At 38.8% G+C, this 25,534-nt stretch overlaps 2 protein-coding genes across 3 annotated transcripts in view; one reads left to right on the top strand and one right to left on the bottom strand.

Moving 5' to 3' along the window:
• Window positions 1–40: 40 nt before the first annotated feature.
• Window positions 41–8,361, top strand: RIDA (reactive intermediate imine deaminase A homolog). The gene is made up of 6 exons (XM_005904380.3): window positions 41–240; window positions 2,387–2,492; window positions 4,065–4,119; window positions 5,336–5,404; window positions 6,488–6,543; window positions 7,757–8,361. The coding sequence occupies exons 1-6, from the start codon at window positions 176–178 to the stop codon at window positions 7,817–7,819; spliced, it is 414 nt and encodes a 137-aa protein (XP_005904442.1). The 5' UTR covers window positions 41–175; the 3' UTR covers window positions 7,820–8,361.
• Window positions 8,362–10,485: 2,124 nt separating this feature from the next.
• Window positions 10,486–25,534, bottom strand: part of ERICH5 (glutamate rich 5) — a 31,463-nt gene continuing 16,414 nt past the window's right edge. Inside the window, exons 2-4 of one of the 2 annotated variants that reach the window (XM_070383019.1) lie at window positions 19,795–20,943; window positions 17,882–17,998; window positions 10,486–15,055 (exon numbers count right to left, since the gene is read on the bottom strand). In XM_070383019.1, the coding sequence (XP_070239120.1) occupies window positions 15,048–15,055; window positions 17,882–17,998; window positions 19,795–20,943 (1,274 nt within the window). In that variant the 3' untranslated portion in view covers window positions 10,486–15,047. Of the gene's footprint in view, window positions 15,056–17,652; window positions 17,999–19,794; window positions 20,944–25,534 lie in introns of those variants that run through there. The other variant, XM_005904389.3, reaches the window with a different exon arrangement.

Genomic DNA, 25,534 nt, shown 5'->3' with positions numbered 1-25,534 from the left:
GCGACCTCCACGTGGCCCGGAGTCGCACGGAGACTACAACTCCCAGAATGCCGAGCGAATCCCCGGCCAAGCTTTAAAGCAGCGATTCTGGCCCCGGCTGGTCAGGTGAAGAGCGAGCAAGAACCGAGTTCTGCGTAGTTGTTTCCGAGGGGCAGCAAGGGAAAAGGGTTTAACCATGTCGTCTCTGGTCAGAAAGATAATCAGCACCGCGAAAGCCCCCGCGGCCATTGGTCCCTACAGGTACAGGAGGGCTGTGGGAGCCGAGAAGGACTCGAGGCGTCTGGGGTGGCGACCCCGGGGCGGGCACTCGGGGCGTGTGGGGTGGGGGTTTGGGGCTTGGGCTGCTGCTGGTACTGCTGAGTCGCTTCAGTCGTGTCCGACTCTGTGCGACCCCATAGACGGCAGCCGCTAGTCCAGGTTAGAGCTGCTGCGGGCCTCGGGGTTCACTGTGCCCACTGGAACTGAACCATACCAGGCTATGCACCGAGAGACTCAATACCAATTGTGTTTATAAAATTACCAATTGTATTTAAAGTTATAAAGGAAAAAAGATATGAGGGGAGACGTCATGAAATAAAAGAGGAAAGTTGGGAGTATGTTGAACAAAATATAGGGAAGTAGGACATTAGAAATGAAAGTATCTTATTTTCTGAATAACCGTGAAATGGGGTAAAACAGATTTTACTTCTAAATTTAAAGTGAAGTTAAGGTCTCTATCAAAAATTTTCTAAACATTTAATGCCATTGAAATGTGTACTTTAAAATGGTTAAAATGGTAGATTTTATGTTTAGAAACAATGGTGGGACTTTTTATCTAAGAGAGAATTAATTGCAAAAATGAACAGGAACTAAAAAGCCTCTTGATGAAAGTGAAAGAGGAGAGTGAAAAAGTTGGCCTAGAGCTCAACATTCAGAAAACGAAGATCATGGCATCTGGTCCCATCACTTCATGGCAAATAGATGGGGAAACAGTGGAAACAGTGTCAGACTTTATTTTTTTGGGCTCCAAAATCACTGCAGATGGTGATTGCAGCCATGAAATTAAAAGACACTTACTCCTTGAAAGGAAAGTTACGTCCAACCTAGATAGCATATCAAAAGCAGAGACATTACTTTGCCAACAAAGGTCCGTCAAGGCTATGGTTTTTCCAGTGGTCATGTATGGATGTGAGAGTTGTACTGTGAAGAAAGCTGAGCACCGAAGAATTGATGCTTTTGAACTGTGATGTTGGAAAAGACTCTTGAGTGTCCCTTGGACTGCAAGGAGATCCAAACAGTCCATTCTGAAGGAGATCAGCCCTGGGTGTTCTTTGGAAGGAATGATGCTAAAGCTAAAACTCCAGTACTTTGGCCACCTCATGCGAAGAGTTGACTCATTGGAAAAGACTGATGCTGGGAAGGATTGGGGGCAGGAGGAGAAGGGGACGACAGAGGATGAGATGGCTGGATGGCATCACCGACTTGATGGACGTGAGTTTGAGTGAACTCCGGGAGTTGGTGATGGACAGGGAGGCCTGGCATGCTGCAGTTCACAGGGTCGCAAAGAGTTGGACACGACTGAGCGACTGAACTGAACTGAAAGTTGATTTGTTTGGCTCTCTTTCAGGTCTCAGTGTAGCTTATGCTTTTCCCTGTGGTCTTGTTACTAATTCTAATATTTAGTTACTACAAAAATGATCAGTTCGGAAAGTAAGCCATGTATCCTTCTTGACCCTTCAGCAATGATTAACCTTGTCTCATTACTTATTTTCTTGAGTGCTTGGCAGTGCTTTCTTTTGTCGGTTATGGGATCTTAGTTCCCTGACCAGGAATTGAACCCAGCCCCTGGAGTGAAAGTGCCAAGTCCTAACTACCAGACCCAGAGAATTCCCTGTTTAGTTTTTAAGAAACTCCCAACTACTTTCCAAAGTGTGTGTACTATTTTGCGTACCCACCAACAAAGTATGAAGATTCCATTTTCTCCACATCCTCATCCATGCTTATTATCAGTCATGCCTTATTGTGTGTAGTGGTATGGTGGAGTGGCTTTGGTTTGCATTACTCCTTCACTCTTTGTATGTCTTCTTTTACGAGGTGTCTGTTCAGATCATTTGTCCAGTATTTTGCTGGGTTGTCTGTCTTTATATTATTGAATTATATAAGAGTTCTTTATATATTCTGAATACAAATCCATTGTTAAATAAGCGTTTCACAAATATTTTCTCCCAATTTGTGACTTGGGTTTCCATTTTCTTAAAGATGACTTTCAATAAACAAAAGGTTTTAATTTCCATGAAGTCCGATTACTATTTTGTATTTTGTACTTTTTGTATCTTAGCAAAGAAATCTCTTAGCATTGAGTTTTACATTTTATATTTTACACATTTTGGATTTCTGTTCTTTGCAGTCAGGCTGTGTTAGTCGACAGGACCATTTACATTTCAGGACAACTAGGCATGGACCCTGCAAGTGGACAGCTTGTGCCAGGAGGGGTGGCAGAAGAGGCTAAACAGGTGAGTCATTTTCCACATTTGAAGTTCCCTTTTCTACTTCTTTTTCATCATATTGAGGAATATTAAGAATCCATTTGGCTCATTTATTTTACAGAGATTATCAGATAGATGCTTTTTAAGTTATCTGTTGACTTATTGACATAAAACAGTTTTACATCAATAGAAAGTTCTAAATGTGATGAATCATTTAACAACCTAAAAAAAAAAAAAAAATTTTTACCTGCCAAGGTGACTTTAAACCTGAATTATTGGGTATTAACTAAATTTACTGTGGTAATCATTTCACAATACATACATGTATTAAATCATCATGTTATTTACCTAAAACTAATGCAGTGTTATATCTCAAGTTATATTTCAGTGAAATGAGAAGGAAATTGTGAAAGCAATTGTGAATTGTGAAAACATCTTGCCACTTCCGCATGAGTTGGGAAATTTTTTTAGGCCAGTGACCGTAAAAATAATCCACCACCACAGAAGTAAAAATCAATGTTTGTTAGAGAGAGAGAAATATCAAAGGTTACATGCAGTATGCAGTATGTTTTCTAAAAATATTAGTAAGGATGGGAGTATAATTCTAATCCAATAAATAGAATTAAATTATCATTTAGTACATTCACTGAGTCATTTGTGATGTCCAAAGGTAGAAAATAACCTAAAATGTGCATCATGAGGAACTAGCTAAAGAAATCCTGCTAGATCTGTACAGCTAAATTGATATGGAAATATCTTCCAGATAAATTGTTATATAATAAAACCAAGATACAGAACAGCTTGCACAATAAGTTACCGTGTGTGTCTCTCTGTCTAAGGATATATACATTTATGCTGGTGTAGGCATTGGCTGTCTCTGGAAGGATATACAAGAAACTGGAAACAGTTTTCTAGTTGTTGCCTTTGATGAAGGAAGCTCGGGAGGGAGAGTGAGGGTGAAAGACATCTTTTCACTGTATATGTTTTTTGTAGGTTTTCAATTTTTTGCCATATCCATGTATAACCCATTTAGAAGGTTAAATTTTTTAAAATCATCAACTACTATAATGTGACCAAAGTGGAAGAGTGAATTGGAAAAACAATAAATTAAGGACAGAGTGAAAAACTAATGTTTTTCCAAAGGCTGAAGTGTCAAACATACACAAAATTTACTAATAATTGTTTTTTAAGAAAAAGGAAACAACCTCTTTAAAAATATTGCTTCAAAGAAAACAGGTTTAAATGCTTACTAGCTCATACTTTTCCTGAAAGTGATACAGAATTAGGAGCCCAAGTAGTTATTTCTGTTTTAGCTTAGTTGACATTGAGAATTTCACAATTCTAGCATTGAGGAAGAGACTTCAGTCTTTCTCCTCACAAAAAGAGACAAATTCTCACTATATTTCAGAAAGATTCACTCCATCAAAGAAAGCCAAGAGGCAGTTTACTTGTATAGAGGTGGCTTATGAAGAGTGAATTTCCTAGAAAAGGAAGATTTTTCTGCAACATAGGAAGTATTAGTAAAAGATGGTTAACTGAATTGAGTTAAATCTTCGATGTAACATTAGTGCCTAAGGGCTTTCTTGCCTTGGTTCACAGGCTCTTACAAACATAGGTGAAATTCTGAAAGCAGCAGGCTGTGACTTCACGAATGGTGAGCAACTTGAAATTATTTCACATTTCTTTTTGATATTTCTTTGGTCTTTTTAAAGAACAAATGGCATCTAATAATATGTCCTGCTGTATCTTTTGTTGTTTGAAGTTGGCTGAGTTTCAGTCCCATAGACACAATACCAATGAAAAATTAATATAGTGGATCTAGAGCCATATACATAATATCAGTAAAAAATTAATCAGTTAGTCAATCTAAGGGAAAAAATGGAACATTTTATTTGACCCAACCTGAGACTGATACCTGGCAGACAGTCTTTCAGAAAGCTCTGAGGACTATTCTGAAGAGGTAAGGGGAGAGGCCAGTATATACATGACCTGGCCCAAATCTTGGCAGAAGGTTAGTACTATTCGTGAGGAACAGATAGCTAAGTTAATGGTTTTAGTGCTAGGTATGGAAACATATGTAAAACTAGATTCATAACATTTTCTCCAAAAAATATCTATCTGGGGGCCGGTTCTGCCAGTTTCCCTAGAGCACGAAGTGCCTTATCCTGATCTTCTTCCTGAATTCCTTTCAGGATGTATTGTAGGTCAGCGACTACAGTGGCTATGACTTGATTCTTATAGAATTGGATGCTCCCTTTTGATCTTAATTTCAATCATTGCCAAGTCAGGTGAGGACTTAGTTGATATGTCACTCAGTGTGCTGTTAGTGGACTAAAGCTCTGTTAATAGTAGCCAGAAGCCAGGAAACAAGTCTCTCTTGTTGCGGCTTCCTATATCTAGAGTACAACTATTATAATCATCGATCTTGAAGAACGGTATTTTAGGTCAATAATTTCACGTCATCTAGTTATTTTTACTGGAGACTTGGTCACGTTTGATAATGCAAGAAACAATCTTGCAAAATAGAACACAGGTAATATAGCTAGTGACATGAATAAGCTCATAAGTAAGTTATGTTATGGTCTAGGGAGTTGCATGGCCAGCACCAGCAAAAGAAGAATTGAACTTTATGGTTGAACAGGTATTTCTGTTGTTGAAGAGGTCTGGCTAATGCTCTATGAAGACACCCACTGCACACTAGAGGGGAGGCAGGAGGACTAAATTGGCAGAGAAAAGAAATTTTATGTTAACATTTTTATTGTCTTGCCTTAAAATGTGAATTTTATTTCATCACTACCATTTTTCTAAGTAATGTTTTAGATCAGACCAAATAACTAAACAAACCTAATGACAATGTATATATCTCCTAGTGGTAAAAGCAACTGTTTTGCTGGCTGATATAAATGACTTCAGTACTGTCAACGACATCTACAAACAATGTAAGTTATTTGGCTTTATTACTATTTTGCATTTTAAAGAGAAGTGTATCTACTGGACTTCCCTGATGGCCCAGGGGTAAAGAACCCACCTGGCAGTGCAGGGGATGTGAGTTCAATCCCTGGTCCCAGAAGATTCCACATCCTGAAGGGCAGCTAAGCCCATGCACTGCAACTAAGACCCAACATAGCCAAATAAATAAACATTTTAAAAAGATATATATTAACCTTAATAAGTGTCCATTATAAATTAAGAAGGGCTTTCCTGGTGGCTCAGTGGTAAAGAATCCGCATACAAATGCAGGAGAGGTGGGTTTGATCTCTGGGTCTGGAACATCCTCTAGAGAAGGAAATGGCAATCCACTCCAGTATTCTTGCCTGGGAAATCCCATGGACAGAGGAGCCTGGTGAGCTACAGTCCATGGGGTCACGACTTAGCAGCTAAACAACAACAATACATTAAGAATGTTGGGCGAGGTTAAAGAAATGGTCATAGATCCTGTCCTGAAAGAATTAATAGCTGATTAGAAACACAAAGTGTGTCCCCTTGAAAAAGATCCAAGTTATTTCTATTGCATTCCCTAGAAAAACATAGCACAACCAGACAAATCCTTTTTCCTTAAGCTTAATTTTATTACATCCTTCTCAGGTTTTCTGTACTCTCCTAATCATTTTTCAAGACATGACTGCATTTATTATTGCTGTGATGAGGTCTAGCCACTATCTGTCCTGCTCTCTCAGAACCATTAACTGGTTAGTTAATATTTCTGTGCCTTGGTTTCCTCATATCCTAAATGTGGAAAACATCTTGTAAGGTTGGAATTTTAAATGAGTTAATACAGCATGTAAGCAAGAGTGTATATTTTCATTTTTTTCCCAGAAAGCTATTTTTAAGAATATTAAATATTGTGGGACTCATGGCAAAGTATTTTGTCAAACAAATATGAACATGAGCTTCTTTTTTCCAATGTTGGCTTGTATCTAAGAACTGACATAGATCTGAATTACTTACCAGATTCTTGATCCTGCAGTGTTGAATTACAATATAGTATCTGAAAAAACTAAAATGAAATTCTTTTAAATTAGATTTCCAGAGTAGTTTTCCTGCAAGAGCTGCTTACCAGGTTGCTGCTTTGCCCAAAGTAAGTACACATTTGTCTTAAAAATTAAGAAAATTAAAAATCAAGGCTACAAGCTTCCCTGGTGACCTAATGGTAAGAGTCCACTGGCAATGCAGAGGACATGCGTTCAGTCGCTGGTCTGGGAAGATCCTACATGCCACGGGGCAGCTATATCCGTGTGCCAAAACTACTGAGCCCACGTGCCTAGATACTGTGCTCCACGACAAGAGAAATCACCGCCATGAAAAGCCCGTGCACCGCAACTAGAGAGCAGCCCATACTCGTCACTACTAGCAAAAAGCCCTTGCAGCAGTGAAGACCCAGCACAGCTAAAAATAATAAATAAATCTTTAAAAAAAGAAAAAATCAAGGCCACACATGAATGTGAATACAACAGAATCATTTTACTTAAACTATGAGAAGTAAAACAGCCACTGTATTGTTTTACTGTTACTTAACAACTATAAATTGAGCCAGGTCTGTGAGTTCTACAGTTAAAATTTTAATTTTCTATTGTATAATAAAATATCTAGGAAATGCCCTGGCGGTCCAGTGGTTGGGACTCCGCGCTTTCACTGCCGAGGGCTCGGGTTTGATCCTTGGTTGGGGAACTAAGATCCAACAAGCTGCATGGTGTCGCCCAAGACAACACTAAGCTTTCCATTAGGAAAAATCATCTGAAAAACAATGGCTCGTAGATTTCTTACCGTTCTTACTTTGGTTTTCTAATTGAACTAGAAGCACTTCCTATGCCCCTTAGCAGCACTATATTTCTACCTATAAAGAAGCAATTCTCATGGACTTCTGGAAATTTTGCACCAAAGAAATTTAGCTTCTGTGAATGGTATTTTTGTTGCTTTGACTGTTACTTGGAATGATCAGTATTATCAAATTTATTAAGATGCAGAATGAGATAGAAGGAGCTCTGAACTTGACATAAGACATGGGTTTGAACCTCTGCCATTTGGCTTTGTGTTCTGGGATGGGTTAAACAACCTTTCTAAGCTTCAGTGTATCATCCTCTGCACTGAGAGAACCCTGATAACAGAGCTGCTAGGGGAATCACACAAGCTAACATAAATGAACATGCTGGGCACGGTAGCCTAGCCTTTTCTTAGTGATTCTTGGTGAATGTGCCCCCTCCTTTCCTTCTTTGAAAAGTTTAATGTTAAAAATGCATATGTTTTCAGTAGACATTATGATGCTCTCCTAATCTGTGTTATTTTCCCAACAGGGAGGCCGTGTTGAGATCGAAGCAATAGCTGTGCAAGGACCTCTCACGACAGCATCACTCTAAGTGGGCCAAGTGTTATTTAGTCTGGAAATTTAATAGTATTTTTAAACTAATGGCTTAATCCTTGTTGGAAAGTGTAAGATTGAAATATCTAGAAATATGGAAATACCATATAATAAGGGAAACAACATGAATTGAAGATTAATGATGAATCTAGTTACTAATGTTACAAATTATACTTCTGTAACACTTGTATTGCTGGATGTGGGAAAACAGACATGCCTTACTGAGTTAACTCAGAAGAATAAAAGTAGAGAAGTAACATAGGAAAGATGAGCACACCTAATTCAACTAAACCCTATTAATTTAATGATGTGAAGTATTTTATTATGTCAGATATGTGATTTTTGCTTGAATAAAATTAAAGTATTTAAATTTGAATGGCAGAGATAAAGGAGAAGAAACTGGACCAAATTTTATATAGATAATATTTTTCTAGTGGAAATAGCATGCAGATTTTCCTTGGTGTGATTCCATTTACTGATTTTTTTAACAGTTTAATGTATGCATTAAATTACATTACCTAAATAAAAGTGAAGAAACCATGAGGTTTAAACTCCCACTATTTTTTTTCTCAGTTTACTCCTGACTTTACATTTTTACACTGTTGTAAAGGCTCTGTGTAACCATTTTGTTTGTTCTTTGAAGTCTTTTCACATAGAAACTACTACATGAATACCTCCTGTTGTAGAATAAATTCCAACACAGAATTTTATAGATTTGAGAAGTTAAAAGTTCCCTTCACTCACTGTCGATTGCACTTAACCTCCCCAAAGACCACCACTGCTGAGGATTCTGAGTGTAACCAGCAGATAGTTTTATATCCATTACATACTTGATCATCTAGGTTGGTTTTGACTTATTTATATAAATGGAGCTTTACTGTCTATATTATTCTGCAGATTGCTTTCTTGTCTTGAAGGTTTTCCATATAGACACATACTGATCCACCTCATTTTTAAAGCTGTTGCAGACTCTTCTTTTGTGTAGATATACCTTAGGTGATTTAACCATTGCTCCACAAAATTATCATATCAGGGTGCTGTAACATTCTTACTTACACATGTAACATTTTACATATACCTATTTGTTTCAAGTTGTCTTAGAAATGTCTTGCTAATTTGTAAAGTTTGTCACCAAAAGATAATGTTAGAAGCACTTCTGAAGAGCAGTTTTGAGACCACAGACTTTTGAGTAATTCCAACAGGCTTCAAGGCCCAGATCTACCACTTATTAGCTCTATGACCTTCAGCTAATTATTTAACCTATTTTAAGTCTCAGTTTGCTGAAAGATAATAATTGCACCTTTTCAAAGGAATGTCATAAGCACTATTCAACATTAAGAAAAAAAAAAAAAAACTTAAGACCATGGCCTCTAGTCCCATCACTTCTTGGCAAATAAAAGGGGAAAAAGTGGAAACCATGACAGATTATTTTCTTGGGCTCCAAAATCACTGTGGACGATGACTGCAGCCAGGAAATTAAAAGACACTTGCTCCTTGGAAGGAACGCCATGACAAATCTAGACAGGATATTAAAAAGCAAAGACATCACTTTGTTGACAAAGGTTTGTAGAGTCAAAGCTATGGTTTTTCCAGTAGTCATGTACAGATGTGAGAGTTGGACCATAAAGAATGCTAAGCCTGAAGAACTGATGCTTTCAAACTGGTGCTGGAGAAGACTAGAGATAAAACCAATCAATCCTAAAAGAAATCAACCACGAATAGTCATTGAAAGGACTGATAATGAAGCTAAAACTCTAATACTTTGGCCACCTCATGCAAAGAGCCAACTCTGGAAAAGACCCTGATGCTAGCAAAGATTGAAGACAGGAGAAGGGGACGACAGAGGATGAGATTGTTAGATGACATCAGTGGCTCAATGGACATGAGTTTGCACAAACTCTGGGAAATAGTGAAGGTCAGAGAAGCTTGGCATGCTGCAGTCATGGGGTCGCAAAGAGTCGGACATGACTGAGCAACTGAACAACCCCCACCAGTATTCTTGCCTAGAACAGAAGAGCTTGGTGGGCTACAATCCGTGAGGTCCCAAGAGTCAGACACAACTTAGCAACAACTACAATGAGATCATCATACGATTTTTCTCACTTAGTTTGCTAATAATGGTAAAATACACCCATAGTAATGAGTTTTTTATAGTATAGAACCAACTCTCATTCCTAGATAAATTCACCTTGGTCAACATACATATTTATAACATATTTCATACACTCAAATTCAAGATGAGGTATTTTGTTTAGGATCTTTACAGTTACGTTCATCTGTGAAAATGGCTTTCTTCTTTTACATAAGAGTTCATTGTTGTAAATATCCTTGAACTTGTGATGGAGTTTACCTATAAAACTGTTGGAGCTTGATATTTTCTTTGGGAAAAAATTTTAAACTACTGATTCAATTTCTTTAATGGTAATGGGAACATTCAGATTTTGGTCATTTACCTTGTTATAGAATTTGCACACACTTCTAAATTTCACCTTTTAATCTCTTGCATCTGTATTCAATGCCTTCTTTTCATCTAATATAGTTTATTTGTGCTGTTTTTTTAATCAGCCTTGTCTGGAAGTTTATCCATTTTATTAATCTATTTAAAGAATCATTTTTTGTTTATTCTTTTAAGCATTAATTTCTGCTCTTGTATTTAATATTTCCTCCAAGTTACATATAAGACACTTCCTTCTGCTTTTAATATTAAGACTTTATTTGTATGTGATAGAAACCCAACTACTATAAAAAGGGAAAAAAGAGGAATTCATAGGATCATGTAACAGAAATCCAGAGTACAGCTGACTTTAGGCATGTGTGTTCCAAAAACCTCCCGGCTCCATCTGTCTCAAGGGGAGGATGCTGCGGACTCAATGTAGAGACCACCAAGGTAACAACCCCAGCAGAAAGGCAGGCAGGAGAGTCTGAGAAGCTTCTGATTGGTCCATCCCAGGATAAGGACCCATTCCTAAACCAATCACTGTAGGCAGGAAATCAAATAAAACTGACCAATAAGGGTCCAAGGGGCATTCTTATAGATAAATCATGACTTCAGATTCTAACTCTGCAATGAGAAAACTGGAAATAAAATGGTATCCAAGTTGATTGATTTGTTAGTAGCTGGGATTTTTGAGTGTTCTTCCCATACTTTAAGGAAAATTATGATTGTGTTCAATGTGAAAAGGAATACATTGCATATTAGCCTTTCAAACATACAAACACAGCAATCTCTTTGAAGTGTGTTATTAAATGATCACAAGACGTCTAAAAAGTCACCCATATTTCCCTGTGTTGTCATACTCCTTACCTTTGATGGAGTGTGTGATTTTAAGAATGTTTTTCTTTCTCAAGGACACCAAAAGTAGTATGTTTCTATATAGTATGTTTCTATAACAAAAATTCACATAGAGAAGCTTTCCAACACTTTATTTTTAATAACATTCAATCAAAATTATAAATATTGAACCAGTAGTACAAAATAATTTTATAAAAATTTTGGCCATATCTTCCCTATTGCAAATTATACTTAGTTCTGAGGAAATTACCATGATTATGTAAGAATAAAGAGCATTTATTAATAAATAGCATCAACAAGTATTCAGAATGTGAAATTTGTACTAAGTCCTATAAGGCACTTTCCCTGCTCCAAAGAGCTTAAAAATCTTTTTGCTAACATTTGGTCAACAATTAGAATGCATTAAAAAATAACTTCAAATAAAAACTTTAGTTTCAGTGTTTCTAAGATATCAATTAGTTCTCATAAATTGTAGTTAGCTAAGTGCTAATATGCTTGGGCATAATTGCTCTCTCTCTATAACACTAATCAATATTTACTAATATAGCAAGTATTATTGGAACATTCTTTGTAACCTACTATCTCCAATTAATTCCAATTCAGAAGTGCTGTGCTCCACGGTTCAATAGACATAAAGTTCTATTAATAGTTGTGCTTTGGCTATCTTGCTACTGCAACACAAAAAAGTAATCCCTCAGATACATCAACATGATTTTTGACTGAATTATGTGTAATGTTCAGATTTTCTCTTTTTAGAGTTTATATTTCCTGAAGTTTCTAATATGAACATGTATCCATTTTTTACTAAGAAGAAAATTTTAATGATAAAGGAATTCTTTCTTGCGATTATTAGTAAGCAATCACTGTGTCACATACAAGTACTTAGATAAAAGCAGTGTTTTTACCCCCTCCAAAAAAAAACTCTTTAACAAAGCTCTGATATCCAGAAAACTTGAAGCAAATCCATAGTGATCCACTAAATAACTACGGTTGAAAATAAACTTTTAGTTAGTCCCCACACTGAACTGCCACGAGTTCACCTTTGAACCTTATGACTTCCTGGTGAGGTGCTGGGCTGAAATACCCTCCCAGCTCAAAGCCCCTGGACAACTGGACAGCTGCAGTGGACAGCCTCTTTTGTCACTTAAGAATTTTTTTTAAGTATTTGGAATCAGGATCACGTATATTGATTCAATATAATATGCATTATTTTTTTCTTAAATTTATATGATAGTATGAATTATTATATCTTGCTAGTTACTTCTATTTTGTTAAGAAAAATTTGAGAACTACATTTTGGGTTTCCCTGGTGGCTCAGTGGTAAAGAAACTGCCTGCAATGCAGGTGTGGGTTTGACCCCCAGGTGGGGAAGATCCCCTGGAGAAGGAAGTGGCAACGCATTCCAGTATTCTTTCTTTTTTTTGTTTATTAAGTTTTATTTATTTTTGGCTGCAGTGGGTCTCACTGCTGTGCTTGAACTTTCTCTAATTGCAACAAGTGGGGGCTACTCTCTAGCTTCAGTGCTTGGGCTTCTCACTGCGGTGGTTTCCCTTGTTGCAAAACACAGGCTTTACAGGGCAGGCTCAGTAGTTGTGGTGTACACAGGCTTAGTGGCTCTGCCGCACTGGAATCTTCCCGGACCAGGGGTGAACCAGTGTCCCCTGCATTGGCAGGCAGCTTCCCAACCACTGGACCACCGGGGAAATCCCCCTACTCTAGCATCCTTGCCTGAAAAATCCCATGGACAGAGGAGCCTGGCAGGCTCCAGACCATGGGGTCACAAAAGAGTCGGACACAACTTAGCAACTAAACAACAATCTATATTTTACAAGTAAAAAAAATTTAAAAGATTAGGAGGCCAACCACCTAAGACGAGATTAAGGGAGTGCAAACCCTGCACACACCGGAATCTTGTCACAGACCCTGGCTTTGAACACTGTTATAAAACCTCTCATCAAATCCTCCCAGGTGGGGGACATGGAGGCAGGAGCCCATCCGTTTCCTCCTATGCCTGGCAAAGTAATAAAACTATTCTTTTTTACTTCACCCCCCTCCCCGGGGAAAAAGAAAAAAATGAGACAAATTTCAAACCAAAATTATGGTTCCTAACTGGTTTCTCAGAACTCTTTTTCTGGAAACCGGTGAGGCAGGCAGATCGCTGTCCTAGTAATGGACAGAGTTGTGTGTTTATTCACATCAGTTGCACACTATTAAACTGAAAGGGTAATTTAGACGAACATAATACACACTGGCCCCACGTCGACCTTCAACAGTTATTAAAGCCTGGCTTTGATGTTTGCAGACTTCTTTCAGTAGGTGCAGAAATAATGATATGGTGGTTAGCTTGCAATATCTCAGCTATTGCCCAATACATTTGCTGGGTGGTGTTTCTGAAGTAAAGCTGAAGGTCTCCAATTTGACTTCATGTGGGTTACTACTGCCAAGGAATTCCTTAACTTTTGCTGGAAGTAACAAGAACTGAAAAGAGAAATTCCGTATCTGTCAACGGCTCTCTGAGATTATACTGATTCTGTTCCTGCAATTAAAATCTTGAGATTACAGCCAGTCTCACTCCTTAACTTTATAAGCTCTGGGGACAAGAGGAGCTGACAAAGTTTTAGATGAAATGACACTTTGTGAGCAAAGGCTTTCAACTTTTCAGACACAGCCCTGCCTTGCTATTAAAGGATCACTCTCCTTTTACCCAACAGAGGCAGGCACATGGGCTACATGAAACAGCTTTATGATGTTCACAATGTTGACATTTGTGAAACGATTCAGAACTGGGTCGCCAAATTAACTTTATAATGAGATGCTTGTAATGTCAGATGCTCTGACAATCTATTGTATTTGCCAAAAGAACACAGATTATTTGACCATGACCATCCAACACTCTTTGATTACTTCAATGTGGAAAAAAAAATTTTTTTCCTTTAAAAGCCATTCTTAACTCAAGGCCAAGTGTGGAATAAAGCATCTGTTAAGAATGATGTGTGAAGAAAAAAAGAAAAACAAAAAGAATGATATGCAGGAATTCCCTGGAAGTCCAGTGGTTAGGACTCCATGCTTTCACTGCCAAGGGCCCAGGTTTGATCCCTAGTCAGAGATCTAAGATACCACAAGCCATTCTGTGTGGCCAAAAAATTAAAAAATAAATGATGTGGGTGTTTTGATTGCTCAAGGCTATTAGCTATGCTAAGGCTCTTACTCCAAAGTTTGAATGGAAAAAGCAGTGAGGTCACACAGGTTGGTCACACACTCCTATCCTATGGGTCCCCCAGGAGATGATACAGAGCACCTCTGACCAAGAGTCTGGAGTCTGGATTGGGGAATTCCTAGATTGGCAACTGGCACCCCCTGTCGGTAAAGGCCAACGTTCTCTCCCTAATGGGGATCAGTTCAGTTCAGTTGCTCAGTCGTGTCCAACTCTTTCCAACCCCATGGACTGCAGCACACCAGGCTTCCTGGTCTAATACCAACTCCTGGAGCTTGCTCAAACTCACGTCCATCCAGTCAGTGATGCCATCCAACCATCTCATCCTCTGTCGTCCCCTCAATCTTTCCCAGCATCAGGGTCTTTTCCAATGAGTCAGTTCTTTGCATCAGGTGGCCAAAGTATTGGAGCTTCAGCTTCAGCATCAGTCCTTCCAGTGAATATTCAGGGTTGATTTCCTTTAGGACTGACTGGTTTGATCTCTTTGCAGTCCAAATGGGAATGCCAACTGGCAAATCATTTGTTCACCATTTCCTTCCCAGTTACATACAGAAAATTCTGCAATCATCTAAACAGAACACAAACTGGGCTACAAAATGCCTATACAGCATCCTGGAATTAGAAAATTCAGTCCTGGGGACTTCCCAACAGGCCAGTGGTTAAGCTTCATCTTTCAATGCAGGGAGTGAAGGTTCAATCCCTGGTCAGGGAAGTAAGACCCTACATGCCTTTCAGCCAAAAAACCAAAACATAAAACAGAAGCAATGTTGTAACAAATTCAACAAAAACTTAAAAAACAAAAAAAGCAAGAAAATCCAGCCCTGGTGGTAGTTTTTCTATTAATTCATTTTAAATAGCTCAAGTCTTAATCCAGCTTCTGCATTTTGAATCTGGAAGCAAAATTAATAAACTTCTCTCAAAGTCTGGGAACTAAGAATCAGAGTGTACTTTGCTATATCAGTTTTAGGCAAAAGAAAAAAAACTTTAGCATAGGAAGGGATGGTTTTGTGGTCTTACATGCACTTTTTCACAATATAAGGGCTAAATAAATTATCATTTACATTATAAAATGCGGGTGTGTACACATGCACTTCTGTTTTAGCATATCCATATAGCCTGGCATATACATTACCTTCTTATGGAAGAATTAGAAGCAAGAATCTTTATTATCTTTTCATAGAAGGACTAAAGGACAAAGGGGAAGCAACTTTTCATACCTTTCTGTATTTGAGTTTTTTTGCTACAGGCAATTATTACTTTAATTTTGTTTTTAAAAATTAATTAGCAGATTATTTAGATGGAATATTTTAATTTTGGAATATTCAAATATTATGGAACATTTCAATTTTCTTTCTAGGTTTTGAATTTAAAATGTATTAATATTATCTAAAAGAATAAGAACAATTTCTAAAAATATCTTAATAACCACATTAAAGGCCAAAAACAAAAGTATAGAAAGTACCAGGAATTTATACAAATTTCTAAATTTTTCTGAGAATAAATTATCTTAGTTATTATGGAAAAAAATGGGATCAATAAATAATTTGAAAACTTATAATTTACAACTCTATAATAATGCTTTTGAGAAAGACTTCTTCAAAGAATAAGTTCTAAATAGATCTCTTTAACATATGCTAGAGATTTAAAAAAAAATCCACACAATGAAGAACGGACCTTTATGCCTATTAAGTAATTGAATCCTAGTATTTCAGTACTTGATACAAAGTACAATCACTTTCTAAGGTGATCATTCATATTTTACACTAAGCTCTGACATTTTCTACTTACTAGATACCTATACAAAGATATCTTTAGGTCAGGAAAAACACCTTTGGATACAAAATGTAGCTTAAGAGATGTTATATCAGTTCTGAGTTGTATAACTTTCTGACCCCAAATTATTGCTAGTTTTGGAACTACACCAAATATATAGTGTTACTAAGCTTGACCAGCTTTGGAATGAAAACATTAGAATCACACAAATCCATATTTTAAATATTTTTTTAATGAAGGAAGTATAAATGGGAATCCTTGGTACTTGTTATTCACTTACTGATTTGACAAATACTTATCAAGTACCTATCATTTTCATGAAAGCATCCATCTTTTCCATTAAAAGAGTAAAATGCATGAATTCAAAGACACATACAAAAGTCCTTCTCAATAAAATCACAATCCAGCTTCTTTATTTTGCAGACAGGATGAGGTCATCTACTCTAGTAACTCCTCTTGTTACCTACCTCAATTTAACTCTTTAAAGTCAGAAACATAAAAACATTAAAATCAGAGTAAAGATAATTCTTCCCTCTATTCTATGTTCTTAAAATTAATTACATCATCTTCATAGTTTAATACAGAAGCTAAAGTAAAAGAGTCTAGTTAATTCATCTAAGAAGTTATCTTTAAACTATATATTTACAAATAAGATAAAGGTACCAAATGTGTCCAGAATATAATTCTATCCTGATATTCATAAGCACAAGGCACTCATTGGTGAAAAAGATTGCTATCATTATTTTTATTCACATATAATCACAGATAATTTATCAAAATCCCTTGGCAACTTTGGAGGAATTCTTGAAAGGTGACTTTCTATATCATTTTAACATTAATGAAATATTATAAATGGTTTTTAAATCTTTATTTTTTAGTTCTTTCCCACCTCTAAAGCCTAATATTAAATCAAAGTAATCTTAAAAAAAAAATAGAGCCCAAGGAATAGACTCCACATAGGCAACAAATCTAGTTTTTAATTCTTGCTGTTTGTTGCCTCTGAAATGCATTTAAAAGTCAATTTAAAATAACTTTAATGTCAGTTAAAGGAATAACACCAATTGAAACACCTCACATACATATAAAATCACCAGATGATTCAAAATGGCACATTAAAAATGTGTAGCCTTTCATTGTGAAAAATGCCTAATTTTATAACAGCACCAGAGTCTGTATTCCTTTTACAAGCATTTTGTTACCATTTTTCATACACCATGATCATTATTAAGGATCCTGGGTAGTAGATAAGCTTAAGGTAAGGAAATAATTAAATGACACACTTTCCCAGGTTCCTACTGGCTTTAAATTCTGTGATAGGAAAGAAATACTAGATATAAGTTGCCCCATTGTTGTTGATCATTCTTATTCCATCCTAATTCTGTATGATTTCATTATCATGAGCTGCCTAAAATTTACTTAACTCCTTTCTCCAGCCACCTACACTTAAAGATGTATGTTTTCTTTTAGGGTCTCACTGTTCTACACTGAATGGACCCATTGCCACAATGAAGAAAATGCCCTCACATTCTTAAATGAACTAGTCAGTATCTAGTCTAGTCAGTATCAGCTCTGGCTACTGTAGTTCTGAATTTTAAGTAGCTAAGAAAACCATTTATAGCTTAGTAGTTCTATGGAACAATGTAATCAAGAACATGATAACCACATTTTCCTGGTATAAAACATGTCGATGTTGAAAGATACAATCTGTAACCACAACTTCACGGCAGTTTTCTGTCTTCTCTGTTATAACATGCTGTGTCCCTTCACCCTTCCATCCATACCTATCTGCGTGGCTGCTGAAAGATCCATGGCTTCTCCTGTTTCTTCTTCTTTTGTTTCAGCCCCTTCACTGACTTTCTCACTCTCCATCTCTGTTTCAACCGTTTCTCCTGTCTCACCTGGAAAATTAACCAAAGGGGATATTAAGAGATACTTATTTAGCATTAACAACCAAGTGCCTCACACCTGGTTTCCAACAGGGGCAGCTCTTGCTCTTTAAGTCTAAACAGTAGGTTTCTCTAGGGATGTCAAGAAAGGCAATCGCCCTGGGTCTCTGAGATCCTCAGAGGGCCGATGTCACTTACCGTTTCTGAGCCTTGGCACTCTCTTATATAAAATCAGGATGCGGAATTACCCAGGAAGGGATGGCAGAACATATTACAAATAGAAAGTTCAAAATATGTTTAGGGGTGTCCAGAAACTTGTCTTGTTTGGTCATTCTGGTGTTTAAAGAAAACAATCATCAAACTTTTAAAGAGCTGAAACATTTAAAAGTCCAGGTATTGCACATACAAATGTTTCCCTAAGAAGTCAGTTCGGGCAGCGCTGGCCCCTATGTTTTGAATGGAGCCAAGAAGCAGCTGCCTGTTTTGATAGGATTGTGTCCTGTTCACCAAGGTCCCCGGGGCTCCCCACAACATTACATGTGCCCCTCAATTCACCCACTGCCATCACCCTAGGCCCCAAATACTTGAGTGTGCCAAGCCTGTATAACAAATATACGCTTTTACTTGCTTCTACATTCTGATTTTAGAGCACTTTTATACACCTTCATTAAAGCACTTACCTCAATAGATTGTGGTATTTTGTCTAAATTCTGCCTTCTCCCCACTAGACTGTGAGCCCCTTGAGAACAGGGACTATCCCTTCCTCCCGCACTGGGCACCAAGCAAATGATTAGACACTCAAAAACTGCTGCATTAACGAATGAAATAATTAAGAAATAGACTGATGAATGGTTCACTTCATTCTACTGTAAGGTGAAGTTAAAATTTAGCAAAATGTAAATCCTGTCTCAGGAGAATTTTTTAATTGTAACTCCAATAAAGAACAGTATAGATTCCATTTTCTTTATACAGGTAATGTACATGTTTCAAAAATACCATTTGCTAAGACATAGTACATCTCTCTAGTCTTCTCATAAAGATAAAAAGAGAAGAAGGACAAGGGGAGATTGACAGTAATTTCTAAGGATAAGATTGCAAAGATAAAATGACACTCTAAGAGGCATTATTCGTGTGTTCTTTCATTAAAAAGTCAGTTCCTGGGCTTCCCTAGTGGTTCAGTGGTTAGGAGTCCCCCTTGCAATACAGGGAACACTGGTTTGATCCCCGATCTGGGAAGGTATCACATGCCATGGAGCAACTAAGCCCATGGGCCATAGCACTGAAGCCAACTCACCTAGAGTCAAGGAAAGCCACTACAGTGAGAGAAGCCTGCACACTGCAAGTATAGAGAGTAGCCTCCACTTGGCTGCAACTAGAGAAAGCCCACACACAACAAAGACCCAGTGCAACCAAAAATAAATAAATAAATAAAATTATATATTAAAAAAAGTCAGTTCCTCCACTGACCATTTTTACGCTGGATCCTCATACCATACATGGGGCCTGATGAAGAGTGAACTTGGAAAAATTCTGAAATTTTAACATTCCTTCAATATCCCATTTCATTTAACAATGAAACTAGGTTAAAAATCTAGATACTTTTCTAAAGACCATGCTTTAGAACACTTTTGCTGGAAAGCCAAGTTGCCTGTTGTTCAAGTCTGGAAGACTTTTTAGTTTGGATCACGGGAACTTCAACCACTGAGAGACTCCGGGGTGGGGGAGCTGTGTGTCAGCCTCCCCCATCCCCCAGAGATGATCTCTTATGGAGCACGTCTAAACAACCTGATCTGACAGCATGACTTTACCTTCAATGTGTTGGTCCTCTTCGTTAGTGTGAATTTTCCTGGCCATTTCCACCTTTGCCCCTGTCTCTAGAATTCCTGCCGGATGTTCCATGCTTTCAACTGTTCTTTCAGGTTGGATCTTCTCCATGTTCCCAGGACCTTCGGGAGCTTTATGGAGTGAATCAGCCTTTACAGCTGTCTCCACAGACTGACTTGCGTCCGACATCTCCGGTCCGCCATGCTCTCTGGGAATCGTCTCTCGAAGCTGGGGCTGCTCATCTTTCCCCAGCATTTCCTGAAGTCGCTTCTCTTCCTCGGCTCCCACAGACTGACTTCCATCCGACACTTCCGGTCCGCCATGCTCTCTGGGAATCGTCTCTCGAAGCTGAGACTGCTCATTTTCCCCCATCGTCTCCTGAAGTTGCTTTTTTCCCTCGGCTCCCACAGACTGACTTCCGTCCGACACTTCCAGAGATGCATTCTCTTTGGGAACTGTTTCTAGAGGTTGGGACTGCTCATCTTCTCCAACTGTTTCTTGAAGTTGCTGCGGCTCCGCTGTTTCCACAGGCTGACTACCTTCCAGTATCTCCGGAGATTCTGTCTCCTTGGGAACTGCCTCTGGGAGTTGGGACTGTTCACCCTTTCCCCCAGCTTCTTGAGATCCTGGCTCTCTGGCTGCTTCCAGAGGAACTCTCTCAGCTGTTCCTAGAGGCGTCATCTCTCCGGCAGCTTGTGGATCCTCAGTACCTTCCACTGCTCCAGTAGAGTCCCTCTCTCCCGCTGTTATCAAAGGCTGATTCTCGGCTTCCGCTCCTAAAGGTTCAGTCTCAGCACTTCCTTTCAAAGGCGGAGCCTCTGTCACTGCTTCCACATCCTCTTCCTTTCCTTCTGCTCCTGGAGCACCATCTTTGCCACCTGGCTGAGGTGGCTCAGACCCCTTCAGTCCCTGCAGAGGCTGAGTTTCCTCTGTGGCTCCTGGTGGGTCTGCAGCCTCCTTTGCCAGGGGCTGTTCAGGGAGGGACTGAACACCATTAGCTGTGGACACGGCTGAGATCTTGAGCTTGTCTAATGGAGGAAGGCTTTCCTTTTGTACTTTGCCACACAAAGTAGATTCTCTTCCCAGTGCACGTGGTTTTGGCTGGACAAAGCAGGACTCACTTTCTTCTGTGGCTGAAAAATAGATATTTGAAGTTACTTTTTATTATTCATTTGAAAAGAAAAATACAAATAATTATTAAGTTTCTATCCTGAGAACGGAGAAGGCAATGGCACCCCACTCCAGTACTCTTGCCTGGAAAATCCCATGGATGGAGGAGCCTGGTAGGCTGCAGTCCATGGGGTCGCTAAGAGTCAGAGTCGCTAAGAGTCAGACATGACTAAGTGACTTCACTTTCATTTTCATGCACTGGAGAAGGAAATGGCAACCCACTCCAGTGTTCTTGCCTGGAGAATCCCAGGGGCGGGGAGCCTGGTGGGCTGCTGTCTATGGGGTCTCACAGAGTCGGACACGACTGAAGCGACTTAGTAGCAGCAGCAGCATCCTGAGAAAGTGTATTGCTATCAAGAAGCAGGTTTAACAGTTCAAGAAAGTCTCGGGTAGAATCGAATACAGAGAGGCCATACCATGCCCTTAACACACCACAAGTCAAGTTTCTCTAGTGTTTTCAGCTCAAATACCTCATCTTAAACATGAAATCCTTCAAAATCACTTTCTTTTTCCCTGTTTGTTCCTTGTGTACCTGCTCATGGCTCCTGTCCCATATTCTAATTTAGTATATTTTGTTTCCTCATGCTCTTTCCTCTGTCCTGCCCTTTCTCTTCCTTAGGCTGAGTAGATTTCACAGCATAAGTATTGGCCCTTGGGCTGGTAGAGAGGTCTTACCTTCCCGTTAAAGCAGAAGGACCATCCAAGACATAATATTAAAAAGCAGAGACATTACTTTGCTAACAAACGTCTGTCTAGTCAAAGCTATGGTTTTTATAGCAGTCATGTATGGATGTGAGAGTTGGACTGTAAAGAAAACTGAGCGCTGAAGAATCGATGCTTTTGAACCATGGTGTTGGAGAAGATTCTTGAGAGTCCCTTGGACTGCAAGGAGATCCAACCAGTCAATCCTAAAGGAAATCAGACCTGAATATTCACTGGAAGGACTGATGTTGAAGCTGAAATTCCAATACTTTGGCCACCTGATGTAAAGAACCTATTCATTGGAAAATACCCTGATGCTAGGAAAGATTGAAGGTGGGAGGAGAAGGGGACGACAGAGGATGAGATGGTTGGATGGTGTTACCAACACAATGGACATGAGTTTGAGTAGGCTCCAGGAGTTGGTGATGGACAGGGAAGCCCAGTATGCCACAGTCCATGGGGTTGCAAAGAGTCAGACATGACTGAGCGACTGAACTGGACTGAACTGAAAGCAGAATGGCCCTCAGTGAATGGAAAATGCCCCATGCCAGAGAAGCCCTACTATGTAAAGACCGAGATGTCTGGGAGAGAAAGTAGCAGGCACAGATCAGTCTGAGTTTCATTCATTTGGGGGGTCCCAGTTGGGAGAGAGCTCAAGAGAGAGCTGGGTAGAATGCATTTTTTTTCCTGCATTTCTGGCTCTTTCTCCAATTGTTCCCAAGTTCCTTGGGAACTTGGTTCCTAGTAGTCACGTCTGTAAAATGGCAGTGAATCTGTTTCTCCCATCTGTGTCATAGTTGCATGAGGCATCATATGACATTAAACAATGAAGGCAGAAATGTTCTCTCAACAGTTTAAGAAAGCAGCATGGCAACATGCTTACACCCTTTGACCCAGTGATCCTACTTCTGGAAATTCATCCTAAAAACAAAAATATCAGTAAAATGCTTTGGGGAAAATGTATCAGCCCAGTATTCTTTTGAATAGCAAAACTGGGGAAACAATTTAAAAGTCTAATAATTTAGGAGAAAGATCAATAATCCATTGGGTGGAATATTATTATGCCATGAAAAAGGGTGATTATGCTGACCATATGCTAAAATAAGATAATGATTATATAAGCTAAAAATCAGCACTTCCAGTTGGATTATCAGATAAAATAATGCATAGCAAATGTGTTCTACCACAAGGTTTGTTTTGCAATTAAATGTTCAATAAGTTAGCTATCAATTTTATGCATAGTACAATTACAACAGTGTTGATCACTGGAAGGGAGAAACAGAAGAAAAATAGAAAGGGAGATATTTGAAGAAAATAAACCAGCATGTTAAAATGGGCCTCTAGATGACATATTTCCTCTTCTAGCCTTTTTTCCCCCAAAAATATTTTTTCTTCTTTTCTCTCCTAGGTTAAACCTGACCTAAGTTATACAGGTACATAGTTTAAAGAGTTATCTGCTTATCTAATGTAAGTTACGATATAAAACTAAGACTCAGGTCTCCTCTCCGATTTCCTCTTCTCTAGGGTTAAATATTTTCATTCTTTTAGCTGTTTTTGGAGGGATTTTCCCCCCTATATTTCTAAGAGAATTGCTACTTCTTTGTTTTTTAGTTTGGCTATTTCAATTAATTCCCACTATGAAAAACATTTTTTCCCCTTGCCTCCATCAACATTCACCCTCTCAAATTACATTTCAATTCAGAAATTGCACATTAGTATTGATTTAAAATAGCAATCATGTTGTAATTTAGATTTTATCGATATTCAGTTATATGTACATATAATAAATATGTCTGCAATGAAGAACTGAGCCAGGTAGTCAGCTATTCGATTTTTTGTTTTTCCCTGAGTTAGTAACTGTCATGGTTCTTTACTTCCTTAGTTTATGTATTCTCATGAGTTCAATTCACTGCCAGTTGTTTCTCTTTTTAATACATTTACTCACATCAAACAGTCTCCCAGCCTATCTCTGAGAATGTGTGTGGATCCCCCCATGGAGAGGGATTAGACATGAAGCTGGAAAAGCACAGTCTAGGGAGGATTTTGTGAGACACGGGGCACAGGCTGTGGGCCTGGGGGTCCGTGGGACGAAGCTGGGAGGAGGGCTATCCTTCACTCCCCCTTCTCTGGCCTCATCATGCATGGAGTCTTCAAATTAACAGCACAGAAGGCAACTTAACAAAAGTGATTTCTCAGGTCTATAAAGACATTCGTTATGACAAGACAATTCATTTAGATGCCACACAAAGGATGTTTCAGTGATGGTTGCCTTAGGGAACTGACAAGGAAATGTACTATTATACTAATCACAAATGTCTTCCAAATTATATTTTCTGGGAAAACAGTTATTACAGTGATCAGCACTGTCAGTTAAATGAGACAAACGACTTTCAGCCAGAAGTGCCAGCTGTGGGTGCACTCTAATGTCATCATTTTTCTAGAGCAGAAAGCCGTGGGGAAAAAAATGTGTTGACACACCCAAATCATAGCCACTCAGCTTCATGTTTTGAAACATATATTGTGCCATCAGGATTGTTGTTGAATCGCTAAGTCATGTGATTCTTTGTGACACCATGGACTTCAGCACACCAGGCTTCCCTGTCCCTCACTATCTCCCAGAGTTTACCCAAATTCATGTCCATTGAACAGCACCGAACAGCCAACCCACTGGAAAAGACCCTGATGCAGGGCAAGATTGAAGGCAAAAGGAGAAGAGGGAAGCAGAGGATGGGATGGTTGGAGCGCATCACTGATTCAATGGACATGAACTTGGGCTATCAGGATAAGTCAAGGTATTTTTTTCTCAAAAAAACAAATGCTTTGTGAAAATGTATTTATCCACAAATGGTGTCCAAGGAATCTATCAATTTCTTCCATAATTAGAATTTTTATGCCCATGGTCACAGCATGAATTTTCATTCTTATATACTTTTCCTAATCTTACTGTCAGACCTAAAGTAGGAAAATGTCCTTGACATATAATATTCTTATATTGCAACCTGAAAATAGTCAACCAAGCTGAGAAATATTACAAAAGAAGTCACTGTCTTGAATATTTTGGAGGGTAGCCCCCCAAAGCTAAAACATTTTCAAAATGATCACCGAAAATTAGAGAAAATGCTGGAAGTGTAGTGACACACTCATTTGGTAATTCATGTTGATTAACTGCACCCTGAATTTTGAAATAAATGTATTTTGGAGGTAATGACCTCTAGTGGTCATGTATGGATGTGAGAGTTGGACTATAAAGAAAGCTGAGCGCCGAAGAATTGATGCTTTTGAACTGTGGTGTTGTAGGAGACTCTTGAGAGTCCCTTGGACTGCAAGGAGATCCAACCAGTCCATCCTAAAGGAGATCAGTCCTGGGTGTTCATTGGAAGGACTGATGTTGAAGCTGAAACTCCAATACTTTGGCCACCTAATGCGAAGAGCTGACTCATTTGAAAAGACCCTGATGCTGGGAAAGATTGAGGGCAGGAAGAGAAGGGGACAACAGAGGATGAGATGGTTGGGTGGCATCACTGACTTGATGGACATGGGTTTGGGTAGACTCCGGGAGTTGGGTGATAGACAGGGAGGCCTGGCATGCTGCAGTTCATTGGGTTGCAAAGAGTCGGACATGACTGAGAGACTGAACTGAACCGAACTGAATCACTCAATAATTCTTTTTCCTACGTGGTAGAAGAGAATAAGCTGCTCTAAAGGGAGCAGATATCTTATGACTCTGAAAATGGCACCTCTAATGCACTGGGTCTGAATCCTGGTTCTTCCACCTACTAGCTCTGCTCAGCCTCTTTGTGCCTCAGTTTCATCACCTGTAGAGTGGGAAGAGGGGCAGCTGAACTGTTGTGA

This window comes from Bos mutus, chromosome 14 (assembly GCF_027580195.1).
Source record: "Bos mutus isolate GX-2022 chromosome 14, NWIPB_WYAK_1.1, whole genome shotgun sequence".
Classification (NCBI taxonomy): domain Eukaryota; kingdom Metazoa; phylum Chordata; class Mammalia; order Artiodactyla; family Bovidae; genus Bos; species Bos mutus.
This window is presented reverse-complemented; position numbering and strand designations above follow the sequence as displayed.